The sequence below is a fragment of the Oxyura jamaicensis genome, chromosome 1 (assembly GCF_011077185.1).
Source record: "Oxyura jamaicensis isolate SHBP4307 breed ruddy duck chromosome 1, BPBGC_Ojam_1.0, whole genome shotgun sequence".
Taxonomy (NCBI): Eukaryota; Metazoa; Chordata; class Aves; order Anseriformes; family Anatidae; genus Oxyura; species Oxyura jamaicensis.
The window spans coordinates 119,194,344-119,214,461 of NC_048893.1; the positions used below are offsets into that span (position 1 = coordinate 119,194,344).

A 20,118-nucleotide genomic window follows, 5' to 3' on the forward strand; every position below is an offset into this window, starting at 1 on the left:
CTGTGCTGATAGAAACCATCATTTAAATATATGACTCACACAACTGATTTTGACACCTGGAATGAAACACTTTCTAACGACTATAGATGAAGGCTGTATCCTTGGTGTAATTATGCTGCAGCAGATGTGTAGAGTATAATTGGGAGCTACACAGTGACAACAAAAACGAGTCTGGCAGGCACACTCCATAAATGCATCCTGCACATATATGCGTACCCCCATGCTACTTTCTTAAAAGAAGAGAAATACCATGTGCTTACCATGTGCTTCTAGAATGAAAACACTGCTGGGTGTGCTATTTCATGTACAGCCCCAGCCCCAACTCATAATGACCTTTTAATCTGTGTCAATTACCAAGGAATGGTGTAAGACTAAACACCAGCTGGCCCAGTGCCACCACCACTGTTGTTTGAAACCTTCGTCTCACACCTGCGTTAGGATTGTACTCCCTTTCACCATTTTACTTGCAGCTTCCTGCTTTTCCTCAAGTCCCTCTGCATTCATGAAAATGGGAGACATTTCTAATAAAACCTCGAAACTGAATAGATCACTGAACACCGGAATGCACTGCTGGATGTATTTGATCTGTACCTCTGAGCAACTTAGAGCATGTGTCTGTGATACTTAAAGATGGGGCTCTATTGTTTAATATACCTCAATGTATACTAATGTCTTGTGTAATAAACGTTAATGAAAACATGTCTGAAAGATAACAGGGAAGAATAAAGTGACAGTTTAGATCAATTTATTTATGGCATTTTAATACCAAGTTAATGCATGTCTCAAGTAAGAATTTATAAATCTGGTAATTTATAGAAAAAATAAATCACAGCTTCACAAAAAGCTAACTTTCAACAGTTTGCCCCCCCCAACCCCAATTTACAATATATTTCAACTGTTGGTAGAAAGTTAACAGTGGTGTGAAATTCTTAAAAAATATTTGCAACAGCAATTGAAAATAAAATTATGATATTTACTCAGTGAAAAAGTAATAGGAATTGTGTTTCCCGGTAAAAGATATATCAGAAAAGCAGCAAAAAATCCTCCTTCTACTTATTATGTGCTACCTTTTCCCCTGCCACATACATCACTGGCAAAGGCAACACTTAACAGTAACCATTCCCAGGTTCAGTACTTCAGTGTTTTTGGCAAGAAGTCAAACTCAGAAGTCCAGTGCTTGAGGTGTATGCTGCCCTTGCCCCGTGTGCTCCGAAGGCTGCTTTTCCTTGGTGTAAAATGGAATCAGTGACAGCTCAGAGTAAAGGTAGGGAGTATAAAGATTTTCCTATGGGTTCATGTTCATTTTTCACTCTTTCTTCACCTCTCCAATACAAACTGGAAAACTCAGAATTTTTAATTATTACACCTCACATTTGAGTTCTTATACAAGATCAGGGATTTGAATGTTGGTGTTCTATTTTCACTTGTGCACAAAAATCCCTTCTGTTAAATGTACACATGCAACCACAGGAGGAAAAATGTTCCTTCTCTAACTTAATTAAAAGTCACATTTTCAAAGGTCATTGCACTTGATAATAAAAAGGCAATTAATATACATTTGATATTAAATATATCATACAGACCTGAACTTCTGTGCAAACCACTGCTTCAGACAAACATATATTTAACATTTTTTTAAAACTAAGCCTCTAGTTAAACGAAGAAAAACTTTTAAAGAATATTTTTCAAAGACGTTTTTTTTAAGAACACACAAAAACCACTCCCTTTAACTTAGTGCATTTAAACACCTCTTTGTAATTTGTTTTGAATTTCTTCATGTTGCTCCCACATTTAATCTTGCTATAATTCTATACTGATCCAGTGACACAATACAAGAATACATTTTCTCTGACCTACCCAATAAGGCTGGCATTTGTCATGCTGTTGGTACAAACACGAAAGCTGAAGGTAAGATTATTGCCTCACTCCTTTACCTGTGGAAGATGTAAAGTTTCAAAGTGGACACAAGTTTGTTTTCACTCCTGTTGCCTGTGAACTCCAAATGGCCAGTTTCAGGTGCCAAGTGCTTATAATTCCAAGCCAGGGTTTTGGGTTGTCCCAGCATATTTTGTGACAACTTGCTGTTAAAACTATGGACATGGAAACTGAAAGGGAGATTTTGGTCCCTGAGGTATACTAAATGACAGCAAGAACTAAAGCACTGATATTTAATTTGGAGTGGACCCTCCTTAAGAAAAACTGCTAGCTTCAACTTTCAAATTTTAACAAACAATCACTAAAAATACCCTTAAGCAGGACAACAGAATATATGCAGTATTGGTCAAGAAAAAGTATACCGTACAGAGTAATTTTAAGAGTTTTCAGTTACTGAGGACAAAGAAGCTGTCCTGTGAATAGCATGCTGTATCAAATTTGTCTTTCAAAACAAACACAAAAGGGCAAGAACATGAAGCATGGCCTAAACCAAAACGGCCATTTACTCCTACCTCTTTAACGTACAGTTACAAGACTTAGTGTATTAAATACTTAAAATAGGCAAACTGACTACATATGCCAGAAGCCAAACCAAACTTTTTAAGTCTTCAATTGATCATTTCAATAGTGCTCTGTTTACCATATCAGCAACTTTTTCATTGCCAAACCAGTGGCAATGTTTCCTACAGCGAAATAATATATTTTGAGCTAGAGATTAAAAGGTTAGTACCGTTGAAGGTATTTCAGACCAGAGGTGACTAAAATAAAACATCTTTGGCAACCACGTATGTATGATCGGTAATTAACAGCAGTTGGAAGAATTGTAAGATGTTTACAAAGTCCCATAGTGCATCTTTAACTTTTTGCAGTGTGTTGTATAAAGTACCAACCCCTGAAAAGTTTAACTAAACATCTGAAGTCACCTCAGAAGTTGCAGGGTTTTTTATGCCAACTTTCTCAAACAAAGCCATGGCTTGTGAAATTTTAAGGGATGACGGGATATAGTCCACACAAAGGCCTCCAGCGCAGTTGGAGTTGATGGGGAAGGGAGGAGAGTAGTGAAGGGCTGAATACTTAAATTTCAATGTACCACAGGGAGGTAGCTCAGGGACTGACAACAGATGTATTCATGAATGAATTTAGTCACACAGGTAGTATCATCACACTGGTGGTGTAATCGTTTCAAACAATAAAACAAAATGAAACAAACAAACAAACGTCAGCTGTGTCCAGAGAGTCCATCATGTAGTCTCATTTATCGTTACCTTAAAATGAGAAAGAACGTGCATTAGTAACATAGAATTTACTTTAAACCATTTTAACACAATATAACACAGCTAAGCAATAGGAAGAATTCAGAATAACCATCTTTTGTTTTCAGTTAATGCAATTATAAATTATATGTATCTTGTGACACAAATGCAAGTATAAACTAGCACTTAAGTGTGTGGGACGTGTTTACAGCAAAAGAGAAGAAACCACACTAAATAAGATGGGTAAACTTTTAACAAGGAGAATAATTAAATAAGGTACACTGAGCTATTTTTTTCATGAGTATGAGCTCAGCTTTCAGAAATTTTGGAAATATTACAACTGATTTGTAGAACTGCATTGTGATTGCTATATGTAAATTAGTATGCAATTCAGCAGTAACTGTCACAACACAAGGAATTTAAGAGAAAAACAGATTTTTAAAAACAATGACAACAAAAGGGTACTTTAGTAGGAAGCATATGATATTACTATCAGCACCGATACCTTGCTTTGTGAGAATAAGGTCAAAGAACATTATATCCCAGATGCAGCATAATATCCCATGTGTAGCCAAACCTCTGGTTTTATACCTCATTAAAGAGGTGCCAACTTAAGCATGCTAAGGCTTTTCTTTAAATTTGAGTCTAATAAAATATAATGTCACTTTAATTTAACCCTCACTTCCCCCCAAAAAAGTACAGCTACAGAATATGTTGAAATCTCTCAGGTATCCAGATACAAAAGTGAAAGACTGTAGTGTGAAAGTAGTGTGAAAGACTTCGCAGAATCTTAACCTAAGGACCCCAGTTGCTACATACAATTTGCTTTAATAGTGAAATAAAACAAAATATTAACTCTTTCTCCATTTGGGGAGAAGAAAGAAGATCATAAAAGAAAGTGCAAGTAAATGACCTGATTTTGATGAAATTATGAACTACAGTATTGTTCTTTAAATTCTGTCATCAGGTGCTGCGTGAAAAGGCAGTTAGTTTAGCAGATCCCTAAACAGGTTTTTGCTATGTTAGTATTCTCTGTTCAGCCACAGCAGATTTTTGCTTCACATTTCAGCAGCTGTAAAAGCATGGCCCAGACCTACAGAGACATGTTCAACAACAGCGCTGCTGCCATGCAAGACTTACTGCTGTTTCAGCACATGAAGGATGAATTCAATCCTCTGTAGATTCAATCCTCAAACTTACTATACTGATGACTGCATTGGAGTTCCATTGTTTTGTTAAGAGATAAAATGGAACAAATTAATTAATGGAGTTACAGTACCAAAGTTAGAAGGAAAGCCTGATCAACTAGCTCTGGCTTTTAAAAGCAAAAGGGCATTTACCAGAGAAAATGTGTAAGTGGGTGGGTGGTGGTGGTGATGCAGCCCTGCTTCAGTTAGCAACACAAATTCAATATATCATATCATGTTCTACCCTAACACACAGATGAGCAAAACTACAACCAGTACATATCATCAGTAATGCTATTCTTGTTTAGACACCATAATTTAAAAAAAAAAAAAAAAAAAAAAAGAACAGGAAAGCTAGAAATTTCTTGCAATTTCTCCTGTCCCCAAGCTTTACTATGTAAAGAATATAACAAAAATCCTCAATTGTTACTGGTTGAAAACAAGGGCAAAGATGGGTTCTGAAGGTAAGAGTGAGCCAAGATGATTTCCACTTGTGGGGCGGAAAGACACTGGCAAGCTTAGGGAAGGGAGAAAAAGATCTAACAATCTGTTTTTACGAATTCCCATAGTGTAAGTTTAGATACATATGCAGGTTACTGATTAGTTGTTTTTACAAAGCATTAAGCCTGGAATTTAAGTAGCTTATCTGCCCTCTTGATATTGATCTTCCTATTATTTTAGGCATCCCCCATGTGCTTGAGAACCTGACCTGGAATTAATATTCAAGTTGTTTAGTTCAGCTTGTTAAAAATTTACCCACTTATTCACAGTTGGTTTTATGTTATATTTAATAACCAAGATAGTTCTCATTCACAGATGTATTTCAGAGTTAGTACATCAATGTCAAACCATTTGTTCAGTGAGACTTTTAATCAGCATTTGTTTAGTTTGATTTTAGTTCTCCTATAAGCTCAGACAGTCTCTTCCATGCAAGGAAAATTACTATTGAACGGTTAATTCAGGCAGTATGAGTAGAAACAAACATTATCAGAGGAGCATGCTAGAGTTCTCACCTGTCTGTCTAATTAATACCCCACCCCTCAAAAAAAAAAAAAAAAAACAACAAAAACAACAACAACAAAAAACTAAACAATAACTCCAAAAAACCTTACTAAGAAGCAACAATGGCTATGCTGTAAAATATTTTCCTTGGAAAGAAATCTTGAAACACAATGGCAAAGAACAAATGACATCACCATAGAAACTTCTTCTTACCATACAAGTAATCTTACTACAATGTCCTACTGCTGGCATCAGTAACTAACACCATCATCCATCCATAGTAAGAACTTTCTTTTAAAATAAAACATATTAATAGGTTGAAGATGCATCTTCATTGCATATGCACACAGTTCCTTTCCCCAGTTTTTGTAGGTAGGTTTACCGGTGTCTCTTCTCTTTATATAAAATGAATTCAACTTATCCTTTAAGAGAAAAGTACTAAAAGAACATTCTGTAGATTATGCAGATGAAGATTCCTAACCATATACTAGCTCCAAGGGTGCCAGAAAAAAGGTGGAGGAGATACACAAAGCCTTTCAGGGACAGAAGAGAAGTCTTGCCTTTATTTAGACTAGATCCTCTAAATAACTTAAAATCTTGTGAGAAGAAATAAAAGACAAAGGATGGAACTGTATTCTAATTGCAATGTGCACTGTAATGCAGGCAATGCAAAACTCCGCTAGGCTGCTCCAAACTACCCAAACTATATTCCTTTGATAAACTGTGTACAGTTGGCATAGCTAGACAAAGGGAGAGGATAGTCCAAGGTTTCACATGCATCTAACAATCGTGAATTTCACAGCACATAAAAATGATTTCAAGACAGCATTCTTTGTTCCCTTAGGTACTATGTGACTAAACACCCTTAAACACTTGTGTGCATGAACAACAAAAAGCATCGGTCATTTTTGCTCAAAATAAACAGTGGAATACAAAAAAAACCACAACACTTAAACTAGTGTAGATAGCTTTTAAAGTGATCTAGGTCAAATAATAACTAACCTGAGACGTACTTTGCTCCGATTAACATTACCATGCTACTCATAATAAAAAAACCCAAGGGCAGACTACAGAAGATACTAGTGTCACCTGATGTCATCGAGGGGAAGATGTTTCCAGTCAAGCAAATCAAAAGAGAAATATATATATAAATTGCAATATATGTATTAAAAATCATATGAACAGCAAAAAATAACAATTGCAAGAAAAACTAAAACAATTTGCAGAGAAAAAAAATAGAAAAAGTTCATGCAACCCCCCCCCCCAAATTAACTCAAAACAAGCTCTCAATAAGAGTTCAAATCCAAATTCCACTGTTAGAACTATCTAAGTGGATACCATTCCTAGTATTCTCCAATCTAAAATGCTCCTAGCAGGCATAGGACAGTTTCAAAGCTACAACTAAGAAAATTAGCATTCTTCCCCTGGTGTTAAAGCGGATAATCAGTGAGGTCAAATTTTCATAAACATAACCCTTTTCACATTAGCTGAAGAACAAGATCTAGTTTTATTTTCTGCAAGGCAGATATTCTAAGCTTCAAAAAGAAATAAAGAATAATAAATAATACACACATCAAGCACTTGGGATTTGGGGATACATAACAGCATTTAGATATAAGGCAACTAAACCATGATGTGAATCTTGTTATGCGTGATAAGTTACCAATTTCCCTTCCAAGCATCCTTGAGAGAACTGTTTGTATAACTACGCTGTTAAATAAAATACTTATATCTACATACAAGATAGTAAAAGAAAAAAATTAGTTTTAGTTTTCATCAATAAAGTAAGAAACTTTATGCAGCTCGAGGGCTACAGCTTTGGGTTCAGGGGGTAGGGTTACATTCTGAAGATTCTTAATCTTTTCAGTAGTTTTTCCGTTAAAAGTGAAACAAAATGAAAGTTAAGGCCTAGAAGTTGCTGTAGGCTGATTCAGGCCTAAAAACTTATCCTGAAATAGTAACTCAAATTATAGATCATAGAAGACTGCAGACTATTCAAACCTGATAAATGGAAAAGTCCTCTACTTCAAAAGAAACATTTATTTTAGTCCCTCAAAGTGTACGTATATTCTCTGTGTGTGAACAATAGGTGTATGCAGTGCTTCCTGTTATAACTTCTAGCTGTTAGTCAAGCAGGTATTGATGTGGTTAGCAATCCCTCCTTCCTATACAGCAAACAATAAAGCCAAGATACAGCAAGAAAAATCACTGGATGAAACTTTCCTCTTTTTTCAACACGAATATAAGAAAGTTTATAAAATTCCTGCACCATTGTAGAATTAAGCTGTATCTCTTTAATAGGGAAGATTTTTTTCTCTTTGTAAATCATTGCTATTCTGTAGAACCCAAAGTTAGTCTTGATTTAATGTCTTATTTTAGAGACCTACAAGATATTGCTTGTGTCCTCCTTTCAAGAGGAAGACCTATCTATATCCTGCTTTGTTTCCACAGTTTTTTAAGTAATCATTTGCAAATCATCAGAATAGTCAACAGATAGAATGAACAGAAAAGGTCACCAAACTCAAGATTAATTAACTAGGCTAGTTAGCTAATTAATATTTGACCTGTGTTAATGTCTGGTTTACCGTTTGAAGGAGCTTCAGATGTCTCCCAGCCCATAGATTTCATCACAGCTTTCTTCCATCTGGCATAGCGATATTCACTTTCTGAAATAGAGAAATCAGCAAAGAGAAAACTCTGTCAGTGCCTATGAATACAACTACAAGCATTAAATAAATGTTTTAAATTAACTAAAAGAAAAAAATATATAATAACACAATTATGCACGGTAACAAGAAATAAACTTTAAAAACAATTCTCTGTGTGTTCTCCAATTAGAAGATATACAAGTAGGACAAAATGAAGCAATTGTTATTCATGCATAAGCCCTTTAGTGTTGAAAATACTGTCTTGAAGAAGGGATCATAGCAGTAATTATAATCAGAATGTTAAGGCAAAGTTCTTTACAAAAACAAGAAATAATTGAAAAGACAAAAATGTCTTGCACATGGATTAATTATGTCAAGTACATGCTTTTTGTTTCTAGAAGCATTTAAGAATGATGAAAAAGTTAACTAAAAGAATGATCAGTGTAGGCTTTTTAAAGCCAAGTTAGGAGTCTACCAAAATACTCTGTCTATCCTTTCTAGGTCTGTGAAAACTGAAAAATGCACAGGAACTTTAGGAGACATCTTTCTCAGTAAAAAACAAACAAACAACAACAACAAAAAAACACCAGAACAACATAAAAAAACCCATCACATTAAGTAAACAATTACCTTATGGAGCTATGTTGTTTTAACCTTTTTCCGATCCTACTAGTCAATAAATGAACAAAATAGCAAGTGGAATGCACTTTTTCCTAAACCTAACGCTACCAAGCTGATTTTTAACATTTTTAAGGATATTTCCATACAGCTGTATTTATACTGGTCTGTCCGACTGCAACAAATAATAAAATTGATCTTTTGAACATAAAACAAGAGTTCACAGGTTCCTGGAGAACGTTAATGGGTTTTACCTTCTGGGTTTATCTGTGGTTCAAACCGTTCACATGTCACTGCTGTCAAATCTCCAGGATTCAGACTCCAAATTCCAACTCCTTCTGCAGCTCCTGCTGCCATAGCAGCTCCAAGAGCGGTTGTTTCAGGCATTGATGGCTTTACTGAAGTAAATCAGAGAGAAGGCCACGATGCTTTTTACTGAAAGTCAACTTGACGATATAAGGACTCCAGACTTACATATGTATCTAGACTGACACATATTTTCCTATAACTTTTATATGAACTTCCCTTCAGTTTACCAACTACAAGCCTCATTTTATTGCCATTCAAATGATTATGAAGTTAACTTCAACTATGAGGCTTCCAAATCTTTGAAATACCTCAGATCACTGCTTCTCTCAGTATTGAACAGTGGGTGGCACCCCTTTCCATGGCAGGGGGATTGGAACTAGATGATCTCCAAGGTCCCTTCCATTCTATGGTTCTATGAATCACGTAATTGCCCATTTTCATACCACGTGCAAGGCCACTGACCACCACCAGTTTCCTTGGAGTACTTCTGTTAATAATATGACATTTTGTTGTCCTCTCCCTCCCCAAAGCAGTGATTACTGTTTAAGCAACCCATGTTGTTTTCCTGTTCCAAACACTGTGTTATTAAAAGCATCTATAGTTAGAAAAGACATCTCAAAAGAGGATACACACCTGTACTTACTAGCTGGTTTGCCTTCCACAGGTGCTATAAAAGACCAAACCACCTCCAGGATGTAAATCTGTGCTATCAACTCTACAACTGCCTGCTTTTCTCCTTCAAGAGGAGAATCCCTTAAAAGCAGGTTTTATTGATCACATCCTTTCAAGTGCTAGCTATTAAGCACTGACAGGTTAAGCCATGTGCATTATGTCTTATTAAAGGCAAACTATAGTAACTCTAGAGTTAAAAACTTTCCACTGGCTTGCTATTGCTGAAGGGGCTCACATGTTTATGTAGAATAGCAGTGGAGGTGCAAAGCTCTGATTTATCTCCGAGCAAGATTCTTAGGGCTGACATGTTGCAGGACAATGTAAATTTCACTGATTTTAAAACTGTTAGATGGTTAGATATTGATATGACAACTTTAAAGTTTAATGCCATCAAAGTGCTACAATATCTCAATACAAGAAATGAGTCAGAGATGCTCTAGGAAAATGAACCTCAAAACTTGATGCTAGACCTAGATACTTCTTTTCTGGAAACAAAACAAAACCAAAATACACCCTTCCCACCTCCCCCGCCAAAAAAAAACAAATTATCAGCACTAAGAAAATCCCGGTAACAACAACAACAACAAAAGCCATCCAAACAGCCCTTGTTAGCCATTACAAATGAACAGCGTTTTCAGCTTTAAAAAGAAAACAGTCATAGTTTTATCTTACCTACTGGAATACAGAGAATGTCTGATTGGAGTTGCATTAGAACTTTGTTATTGGTCATTCCTCCGTCTACTTGCAGCTGACTTAGTGGTATCCCACAGTCCTTGTTCATTGCATCTAAAATCTGAAGAGCCATATATGTTACAATTTAATTGCAGAAAAATCTCCAAATGCAAAACATTGATAAGTCAGTATTTGCTGGAGTGTTAAGCAGGTAGGTCTCCTTCGCTGTACATCCAGAGGCCAAAACAGAGGTAGTGACAACACAGTTCTGCTTAATATACAGCAAGTACATTCAATTTATCACAGAAATCCTAGTGTAGGAAATGTTTCTCTATACCTAGTCTATCCGTTGCATATACAGTCTGAGAAGAACTTTTTGGGAAAAAAACAACAACTGATGAACACTACAAACTTCATTAAAGCTAACAAAGGAAGTACACAGCATTATCCTACAATTGTCTGTTACATGGAGAATATTCTTTTTTTTCTACGGTTTTGTAAAAACAGTCAATTAAATGTCTCATTTACATTTTTAATGTCGGTATATAATACTTGATGATAGGCATTAAATAGTGCAGAATGATTTTTCTCTGTCATTTTTCAATTTATTTGAATTACTGTAAGTGTGCTTTTCTCAGCTTTAAATGACATAGCAAAATACACAGACCACAAAAAAAGAAACTACAGTGCATTCTATGCTATTCTGCAGTTCACAAATTGCCCAGTTACACAATCCTTACTTGGAATTCAACATGTTTCTATAAACGAACAAACATGTAAGTTGGTAAAGTACAGAAAACTATACAGAGATGGGTTATCCAGCAGATTTTATTTATTCCCAGTAAGTCAACAAGGAACTAAAAGCATTGCCAATAGATAAAAAACAGTTATAAATTAGAAGGTAAAAGGCCAGTTTTCATTGTAGCAGAATCTGTACATGGGTCTGCACTGTTCAATGTTAGAAATAACCAGGAATACAGGATATATAGCAGAGCATGAAAGTTTACTAACAGTACTAAGCTAGTACTTTTCCCAACAGATTGTTTTCTTCACATCCATCATTTTATACTCATCTATACTGAATTTCATCTGCTTTTTTTTTTTTTTTAACTATTCAGAACTTCAGCAGTGCCTCTTAATCTTAGCTTTACATATACTGCTGAAGCTCTGATTTTGTTTATTACTCTGCAAGAGCATGTTGAATCATACTATGCACTAAGTAGAGACTAAAAAGCAAAAAGAAAGCTAGAAATGAGAAGGTGATGAAGAAATAAAACTAATTATGATCATGCTGCTGCTATCACTATTGTAGGGTAGTTAGATTAAGAGCAAGGTGTCCAGGTAAGTTTTGTCTAACGACAGCAGTGTGCAGCTCTTAGAACTGAAAAATTACTTCTTTTTCTGCAATACTTTTTGAGAGGAAAAAAAATGTAAGAAGGGTCATCTGTCTGCACAGGGAAGGAACTTTTGGGAGAAAAAATGAACAGAAACTTAGACGAACTGGATGGCACAAAAAAACAACTAACCAACAAAAAAAACAACCAAACAAAAACCCAATGAATAGTAATTTTGAGTCTTTTCCTGAAAGATACAAAAGACTTACATTTCAAATCGAATTAAACCAAAATAACTTTGGTTTTGAGAAGACAAAAATAACAGTGTATCCTTGAAAATGTACATTTTATGCTCATCTGTGGGACTTAACCTGCTAATTTAAGCACGTCCAGAGACCTAATGAGGCACTCCTACCACTGTGACGTAAGTACATTGACTAAAGAATAAGGAAGTAAGGAAGAGTTAGGTAAGTTCAAATAATTATTTTCACCTTCAGGTTTGAAAGCTTTATTCCTCACCCTGCTACTCCAAGACACATTCTATCTCTTGTTCTTACATTTGCTACAATCCTCTGCAAGGCAGCTGAGGTCATTAATCCAGCAGAAAAATAGCCCAGCAAAACTTTTTTTTTTTTTTTTTTTTTTTCCCGGAAAGATCATTGAGCTGTCACATGAGATGGAATGGATAGAAGAGACAAGGAAATATAGGAGCAAGAAAATAAACCAGGCTATCACTTCAGTTCAATGTAACTTTACCCTGACTTCTAGTATCAGAATTAAGAGCTTGCTATTTCCAAGCTCCTTCTATGACTTTCAGAGGACTCAGAGACTGTTAACACAGCTTCAAAAGCAGATGCCTTGGTGAAGTTTCTAGCTGTCTTTTTTCCACAGGAATACTTCTTGCTTTACTCATCATCGCTACATAAACAACAAGCTACTTTCCTCATCTCACACAGTTTCAGGTGGGGATTATTTTAAAACACAGAAGTTTAAATAACATCAATTTAAAACATGCAAACATATTAAAGTTTCATTGTTACCCTTTGGGGGCTATGACTTTCATTTTGTCCTGTGTTTGTATAGAACACAAGGAGCATAAAATGGTAGCAGATGGTGATATAAAGATTTTAATGCTCAAAACATACCGATATCAAGCCCTTTGATTTGGTTGAAGGATTAATTTATTGTGTGAGAATGTAGGTTTGCTTTTGCAGAATGCTGACAAATGCAAAAAGAGATGTGGGCAAAAAGTGAATGCAGATTTCCCTGGATATGTTTGCTGCTCTCTTAATTTAAATAATTTTTGTTCTTACGGAAAGCAACATCAGCCATATCTGTCACAGCAGGTGATATAAAATGTAGTCTCTTATGCTGTAGAACCAATATAGCATTTCTGTTATGGCATTGGCCTTGTCATTTTACTGTTTGCATGCTCTGCCTCTCGTAACAGTCATTAATATGTTCACCTTATTTTAAGTGCGGATAAAAAGTTATGATTGCCACTCCAAAATAATGTACCACCCAACCAGATCATTCTAGCTATGTTCACAGGAACAATCCTTCAACACTAGCATCATGTAAAGAAAATAATAGCATGGAAGTGTGATATGAAGCATGTGATCACCTTCATTAAATCTTTTTAATCCTCTCTCTTCCTGAAGAGTTAGTCACTGTTCTCATACTAATTTACAATGAATTTATGAACTAATTTGCTTTTACCTCTCGTGTTTGAAAGCAGACAGCTTCTAGTGCAGCAAAGGCGATGTGGTTTTTATTTGTAAACTGAGTAAGGCCACAGATAATACTGTTGAATAGAGGAAAAAAAAAACAAAACAAACAAAAAAAAAGAGTTAGAGCATACATCTTTACTAGAAAATCCTAGACCTAGGCCTTTTAATTCAAGTCTCAGTCAGTTCCATTGTGTAAGGACTGCTTCTTAACATTAAAAAGCTGGTTTCTTTTAAATCTGAATTCCCTCATTTTTGTAATAAGCTGTTATCATGACAAACTTTTCAGTGTCCTGAAGTTTCCTGACCCAAATGTTTTCTGTGCCCCTCCCCCTCCTTTTTTTTGGGGGGGGGTGGGGGGGGGGTGGTTAGGATGAGTAGCTGAGTCAGCTAATCCTCCTTCTCCCAGTAGCAGTTGCTGTTTTGAACAGATTAAATACAAAACAGAAACAGTGGTTGCATGAAGATACCTCAGAGAATGTTGTATCCAGACATACCAAAGGAAGGAAAAAAAATCTGATACCTGTAAGGATTTATGAAATAATTAAATCTTCCTGGAAATGTAGTTTATTCAGAACCTTACCCCCTTGCACTGGGTTCCCAGTACGGTGCATACAGTCCTGAAAATGCTGGCACAAAGTAGCAGCCGTAAGAAGTCCCCACTTCTGCAGCCAGTTTTTCTAATGCACACACAAACAGTCTATATTTAGCTTTTTACAACTGCACTAACACTTAAAAAATGACACTTAAAGATGTTATTAAATAGGGAAAATATTCAGAATATGTTAGGTAGCTACAAAAGCAATCAAGCCATGTACCATTAGAATATGCAACTAACTGCTACTCTGCTTCTCTTTGACTAGCTGTCCATATCCAACAATATAAGTGGAAGATGGGGCATGGGGGGGCTGTGGTAAATGTAAAATCAAACCCCAGAAACATTTACTTGATATTCTGATCTAGATTCTGTGAGGTTTTCAAAGGGTATCCTATGGGTAAAGAACGTTACCTTCAAAGCTTTCCGAAAGGTCACAATTTAATTACATTTAAGCCAAGGCAAGAAAGTGGAACTGGATCAAGACCAAAGGGAGTTAAGAACTAAATTCCCATTAATTTCAAATGGATTTAGAGTTCTAAAATCTCATCTTAAGAATATAATCACATCCAACTACAAGGAAATGTGAAGTTTCTTAATATCTGAGTAGTAACCTCAGATATCTGAACTCCTCAATATTAAAATGTATATTTTTAAAAGTTGTATTAAAACAGCCAACTACAGATGTTAATGTGCAGCTCCTTCCTGTAACAAGAAAGGAAAGTAGATTTTTTTTCAGCTTTTGTAAATTTCTTGTTTGCATTGATCAAAGCATAACAATAGAGAAGTAAGTTAGGGAAATTATTCAAAAGGTCTTTTTAAAATGGTACTTTCATACAGATTCCCCATAAAGGACTGAAGGGAGAAGAAAGGACATCTTCAGGGAAAAAGAAGTGATGACTGAGTCCCACATGATTTTAGCAACATTGACAAATTAAAGTTCGTGAATTTTCTACTTGTCAAAGATCTAATCAAACTTGTGAAGCCAAGAGTTACTATAGTGTTTCAACAACTGGCTAATTCTAGTGACAGTGGCTTATATTCTTCTATATGGTCTGTCAGGCTTTCTCATAGATTTTTGTTTTATGAGTTTGCTTAGTCTTTGAAGCTTTAAGTCAAATTTGAATTCTACTTTTTTCACTTTTCAATAAGATATCAAATTATTTAAAAAAATGTAATGAGTTACTTTGTAGTCCAAAATCTTTTTATATCAGTCACTTTCAAACTGTTACAGTTGCATGTTTCTGCTGTTTTTTCCTTTTTCAAAATTTGGTACATTCCTAGTTTTTATGTCACAAACATGCTTGCTTTAAGTTCAGCTCAGCAACCCAAATACTAAATGATTACTGTGTTCTTAGCCAAAACAGACCGCCATTATCCACAATTTTTTAAGAGACAGCTTTGCAAACTGAGGTCTCTGCATCAGTAGATATGAACCCTTCTACATAAATCATTGCATATTTAGAGCCTCAGGTTGTCATGTCTTTGACAGAAAAGAATATGTATGATCTAATATGCTTTGGGTTCTGTAATAGAGACTTAAACACTCTTGATTCTGGAAAACAATATTGTACAAAGTCAGGAAACCGTACGGCAGTGCAGCATTTTCCTGAGTGTGTGCTTGCTATGAAAAGTTGGCAAAGGGATTCAAACACCTTAGTGATGTGCTGTATGAAATATCGGTGAAAACTATCAGTAAGTAGTGATTTAATGGGTGCAAAACAAATCGTTTGAACACATCAAAATATATGTATCTTTCAGCTTTTCTTTACTTTAATATTTTTAGCTTTTATTCAACAATAAAGCAGTTGTCATAATTCAAAAATTTATCAAGACAGTTGAAAAGAAAACTTAAAATTAAAAGCTCCAAATTGCAAATACTCACCTATTTCCTGTGAAGTCTTAAGGATACCTAGATTGTCCCTCAGCCAACGAACAACGGCACCAGCTATTGCAACAGATCCCTGAAGAAAATAAAATCACTACACTTGCATGCCATTTTTCATGGAGGGGAGTTACCTAATTTTGTGAGCAATCTTCTTGGTCTCACTATTTTAAGAACAAGTAGGTCCAGTAGACTCAGCCTTCTTTTTATAACAAGTTAAATTTTTAATGCTTTAATTTTAAAAATAAGACTAATTATAGCTAGAGCCTAAGTACAAATGCCCAGAGAGACAGAAAATGTAGGCATTTTCATTTGTCAGTAAAATTACTCTATTGCTTCAGCAAATGGCCCTGAATGGTTCCATCACATCACAGATGAATGTCATGGCTCCCATCTCACACCAAAGTCCAAATGGACTTCTCTACAAATCAGTTTCAAGTCTACTAGACTAAGCTTCAAGTAAATGGGAAGCAGCATTACATTTTCATTCAGAACCATTGCTGTTAAGGGAACAGGGGTATTTTCTAAACAGCTAGCTATTACAGATATAAAATAGAGGGATGATTAAAACAAAAGGCTGAATCCACATTTCTTGCCTCTCTGCAAAGTGTCTTATCCACTAAATTGTAGACAATTCTAGCATGGATGCCATAGAAGAAAGAGCGCTTAATAGCTGCTGTTCAAGCTATTTCTTCAGACAGTATCATTAATGACTTGGAGATGAGGAAGAAGCAGAAGTGTGCATACAGAAGTCTGAGCAAGTGGAAATTAAATAAAATCACTCTAAACACAGTTCCAGTCCTTTCTTCAAGTACCTGGACTAAAATCAAAACAAACCTCGTATACACCTTCATAAAATGAAAGCCCCATACTTACCAGAACATGGCAAATAAAAAGCTTAGCTTTCCTTAGGGAAGGAAAAGGAAATGAGCACAACCTCCCACATCCTAGTAATTGTAAGCCACAAATTATTTTCCCAGAGAATAAAATCCTGTGTGTTGTTTTGGTCTGTTTGACATGAAAAACATAGGCTCTCTTCAAAAGCTCGGTTGCAGCAGACAGTTCAGTACACATCTTGAAAATACCTATTAGATCAGGCCCATTGAACAACAAAGATGGAAGAATATTCATTCTACTGATTCCAAAGAAGCTTTGGTGCCAAATATGTGCCAAGCGGCTCTGTGCTTCAGAATCAGAGCTTTAGAACAATGAAATCTTGAGTTAGAATGAAAAAATCCAGTTTTCTACAGAATTTGGATATCCTCAGAGTTGTGTGGGGAACTGAGAACCATAGGAACTGGAGGTAGGAACCTGATTTTGAGGTAGGTAAAAAGGGCTTTACTGTTTGATGAATCTTGTCCCAGAAATTTGGCTTAGATTTTTAAGTTAGAAGTAAAAAACATTTGAATGAAATAAGACAAAAGTCATGTTTTTTGTTAATAGAGGATAGTTGAAACATTAGTACAAGAACTTCGTCCTTTTTAAACACAATCTTAGTATGAATTTTTATTTATTTATTTATTAAAGATTTGGAAGACTGTGTAACTGAAAAAGTGTTTTAGCCATTATGCCAAGAAATGCAATGTAGAAATATTTTTATTAGATTAAGTGATCTAGATTGGAGGTAGGATAGCCAAAACAACACATAAACCTTGAGGCATACAAGATGTAACAAAAAGCTATTTTAATTTCTGTGCAACTGAATAATTTCACTGAAGATTACAGAAAGATACTAGAAAACAAAAGTAAACAAAAACATGAGAGGAAGAAATTACTCTACTTACTTCTAGAGCGTAACAAACAGGTTTGTCTCTGCCCAGTTTGTAAGCTATTGTGGTTAGAAGACCATGTTCAGAAAACACAGACTAAATAGGGAAAAAAGAAAAAAAAAGGTGAAGCATAAACACAGGCAGAAAATATTTAAATTGGCATATGCAAATGATAACGAAGAAGAGACAAAACCTTCACTTAAATATATACATATATATATATATATAAAGAATGTTTAAACAAAGTAAATTATTAATTACTCTACAAAAGTTACATAAGTTTAGTCAGGCATTGGAATGGGTTGCCTGGGGAGGTACCGTCCCTGAGTGTTTAAGGAAAGGTTGGATGTAATGCTTAGGGATATGGTTTAGTGGGTGACAGTGGTCGTAGGGCGATGGTTGGACCAGATGATCTTGGAGGTCTCTTCCAACCTTAATGATTCTGTGATCCTATAAATACCAAAGATAAAACCCTTGGACTGCTGGTTTTAGTTCTCTTTTCCACAAGCTGCCTTAGATCTTTCCAGACTCTAGATAGCAAAGAAATGGGGGTCTTCAGGAGATAGGAACAGGAAGGAAGCTAAAGCCCTGTATTATTTTTTCAACTACTAATAGAAAGAAAAATGTGAAAAGAAGAAAAAGAATAGCCAAGACAAGAAACAGAGCATGTGGTTAAGTAACACAAGACTCAGCACTTTGTGGGTGAGGTTAAGAAACATACACAAGGTAAAAGCAGGGAACTTGCTATGAAAAGTTCATTTTGCAGCTAGGATATGGAGTCTTACTGAAACACGTTGAACAGATTTTTACTTTCTGTTCTTTCATATTTCAATATTCATTTTTCCTTACCTCTAGCAGTGTAATTGTTGCTTATAAGTTTAAGAAATGTTAATTTACAGTTGTACTCAAGTATTTAAATGAAGATCAATAAAAACAAGTGAAAAATTAAAAAATGCAACTGACCTTCTGACCTGTATTGCACAGCAAGAAACATCCTGTTCCATACCTAGCATGAAAGCAAAGAAATGTTAAAACAAGGATGTTTGAAGTATAAACAATTACTGCAATTCCTGAATCCATAGCTCCCTTGTGTAGAATAAAGACACCGCTTTTTTTTTTCCCCCTTGAAGTTTACGTTAGCATTAACTGATGATAAAATCATCCTCCCCAAATTAATTCAAATGCAGCCTGAAGCTGAAAAATCTAGACCTACACCTCACTCCTTGGTTATTTCTTGTATAGTACTTATAAAGGAGCAGATACGGCTGAAAACTAAACATGAATTCATCCTGGGCAGCAGTGTTTACTTATGTCAATTTAAGATGATTATGAAAGCCACTTTATAAAATAAATATTTCAAAACATCAAATTCAAACTTTTAAAGGTGAAAATTCAAGACACTGCATTCCTGCCCCAAAGAAGAGGGTTTTCTTTAAACATATTCAGTTCAAATATTTCTAAAAGTGGCATGGTTCTCGTTTGAAGACCACACCACATGTATGTGTGCATACACACATACAAAGATGCAGTTTAATAAAAGGAATACAATATACTCATAATCCATGCTAATTTATTCCAACTAATTATTAATTCTTAATATTTTATACACCCTGAAAATCAACAACTTAAACATAGTACTGAGACAATCCTCAGTTATATTTGGAGAGAAAAAAGGTAACAATGCTACAAATAGGTTAATCATTCTCATCTGTCATTTAACTTTTACCATTTTCTTTAGAAGTTTGTTTTTTTTTCCCAAAAGTCTCTCGTGTTATAAAAATATTTTTAATAAAAATATTTTGTGACAATATTGCTTAGAACTGTGTTTGTTTTAGTAAAATACAAGGCTACTAACAATTAGATTCATGTACAAATATAAAAGATAACATGAAGGTTAATTAGCAAGAAGTATTGATTAACGTGCAATTAAATCTGTTAAAGTCCAGAACTCTGTATATTCCTACATGCTCTGTTAGGCACACAATTGTAAATGAAACAGTAAGTCATTTAAGCAAAGAGCTTTTCCTCAAATGAATGTTTCATTACACCATTTGCCTGATTTAACTGATGAGCTGTTTTAAACAAGGGAAACTAAGAGGCTGAGAGCTAGGAAAATAACAATTTATAATCTCCATATTGATCTAGACACAGAATGAAAACTAAGCAAAGCAACCTAGAGGTTGCCTTTTCCTATCTAGCAATACTGTCTGTTTTTTGTCATTGTAGTCTATGCAATCTAACTTGCATTGCCCGTATTTGTTTAACTTGAGCTTACTCAGTTTACATTACACTAGCAACTGCTATAGCCTGTATTTTGGAGAATTTTAAAATGAAAAACCTTCTTTCACACAGAGATATTTCCTCACAATTACTTTGTTCCAAAGTATACCTCACAAACCATTTCAATATTTTCCCTACTTCATTCAGAAGTCAGTACACTGTTTATTTTGTAGGTCAACACAGTCAAAAGGTAGAGCTATAGTTATGTCGTAACTACAAAAGTATCTGGCAG

The 20,118-nt window shown here is 35.2% G+C and overlaps 1 protein-coding gene across 4 annotated transcripts in view; it reads right to left on the minus strand.

The window, feature by feature from the left end:
- Positions 1 to 728: 728 nt before the first annotated feature.
- Positions 729 to 20,118, minus strand: part of GK (glycerol kinase) — a 34,573-nt gene continuing 15,183 nt past the window's right edge. For 2 of the 4 annotated variants that reach the window (XM_035316047.1, XM_035316048.1), the window contains 10 exons: positions 18,570 to 18,612; positions 17,622 to 17,702; positions 15,838 to 15,916; positions 13,941 to 14,037; positions 13,350 to 13,434; positions 10,297 to 10,417; positions 8,898 to 9,041; positions 7,963 to 8,043; positions 6,380 to 6,466; positions 729 to 3,200 (listed from right to left, as the gene is read on the minus strand). In XM_035316047.1, coding sequence (XP_035171938.1) covers positions 3,187 to 3,200; positions 6,380 to 6,466; positions 7,963 to 8,043; positions 8,898 to 9,041; positions 10,297 to 10,417; positions 13,350 to 13,434; positions 13,941 to 14,037; positions 15,838 to 15,916; positions 17,622 to 17,702; positions 18,570 to 18,612 — 832 coding nt within the window. In that variant the 3' untranslated portion in view covers positions 729 to 3,186. Of the gene's footprint in view, positions 3,201 to 4,328; positions 4,400 to 6,379; positions 6,467 to 7,962; positions 8,044 to 8,897; positions 9,042 to 10,296; positions 10,418 to 13,349; positions 13,435 to 13,940; positions 14,038 to 15,837; positions 15,917 to 17,621; positions 17,703 to 18,569; positions 18,613 to 20,118 lie in introns of all 4 variants that reach the window. The other 2 variants (XM_035316049.1, XM_035316050.1) reach the window with 2 other exon arrangements.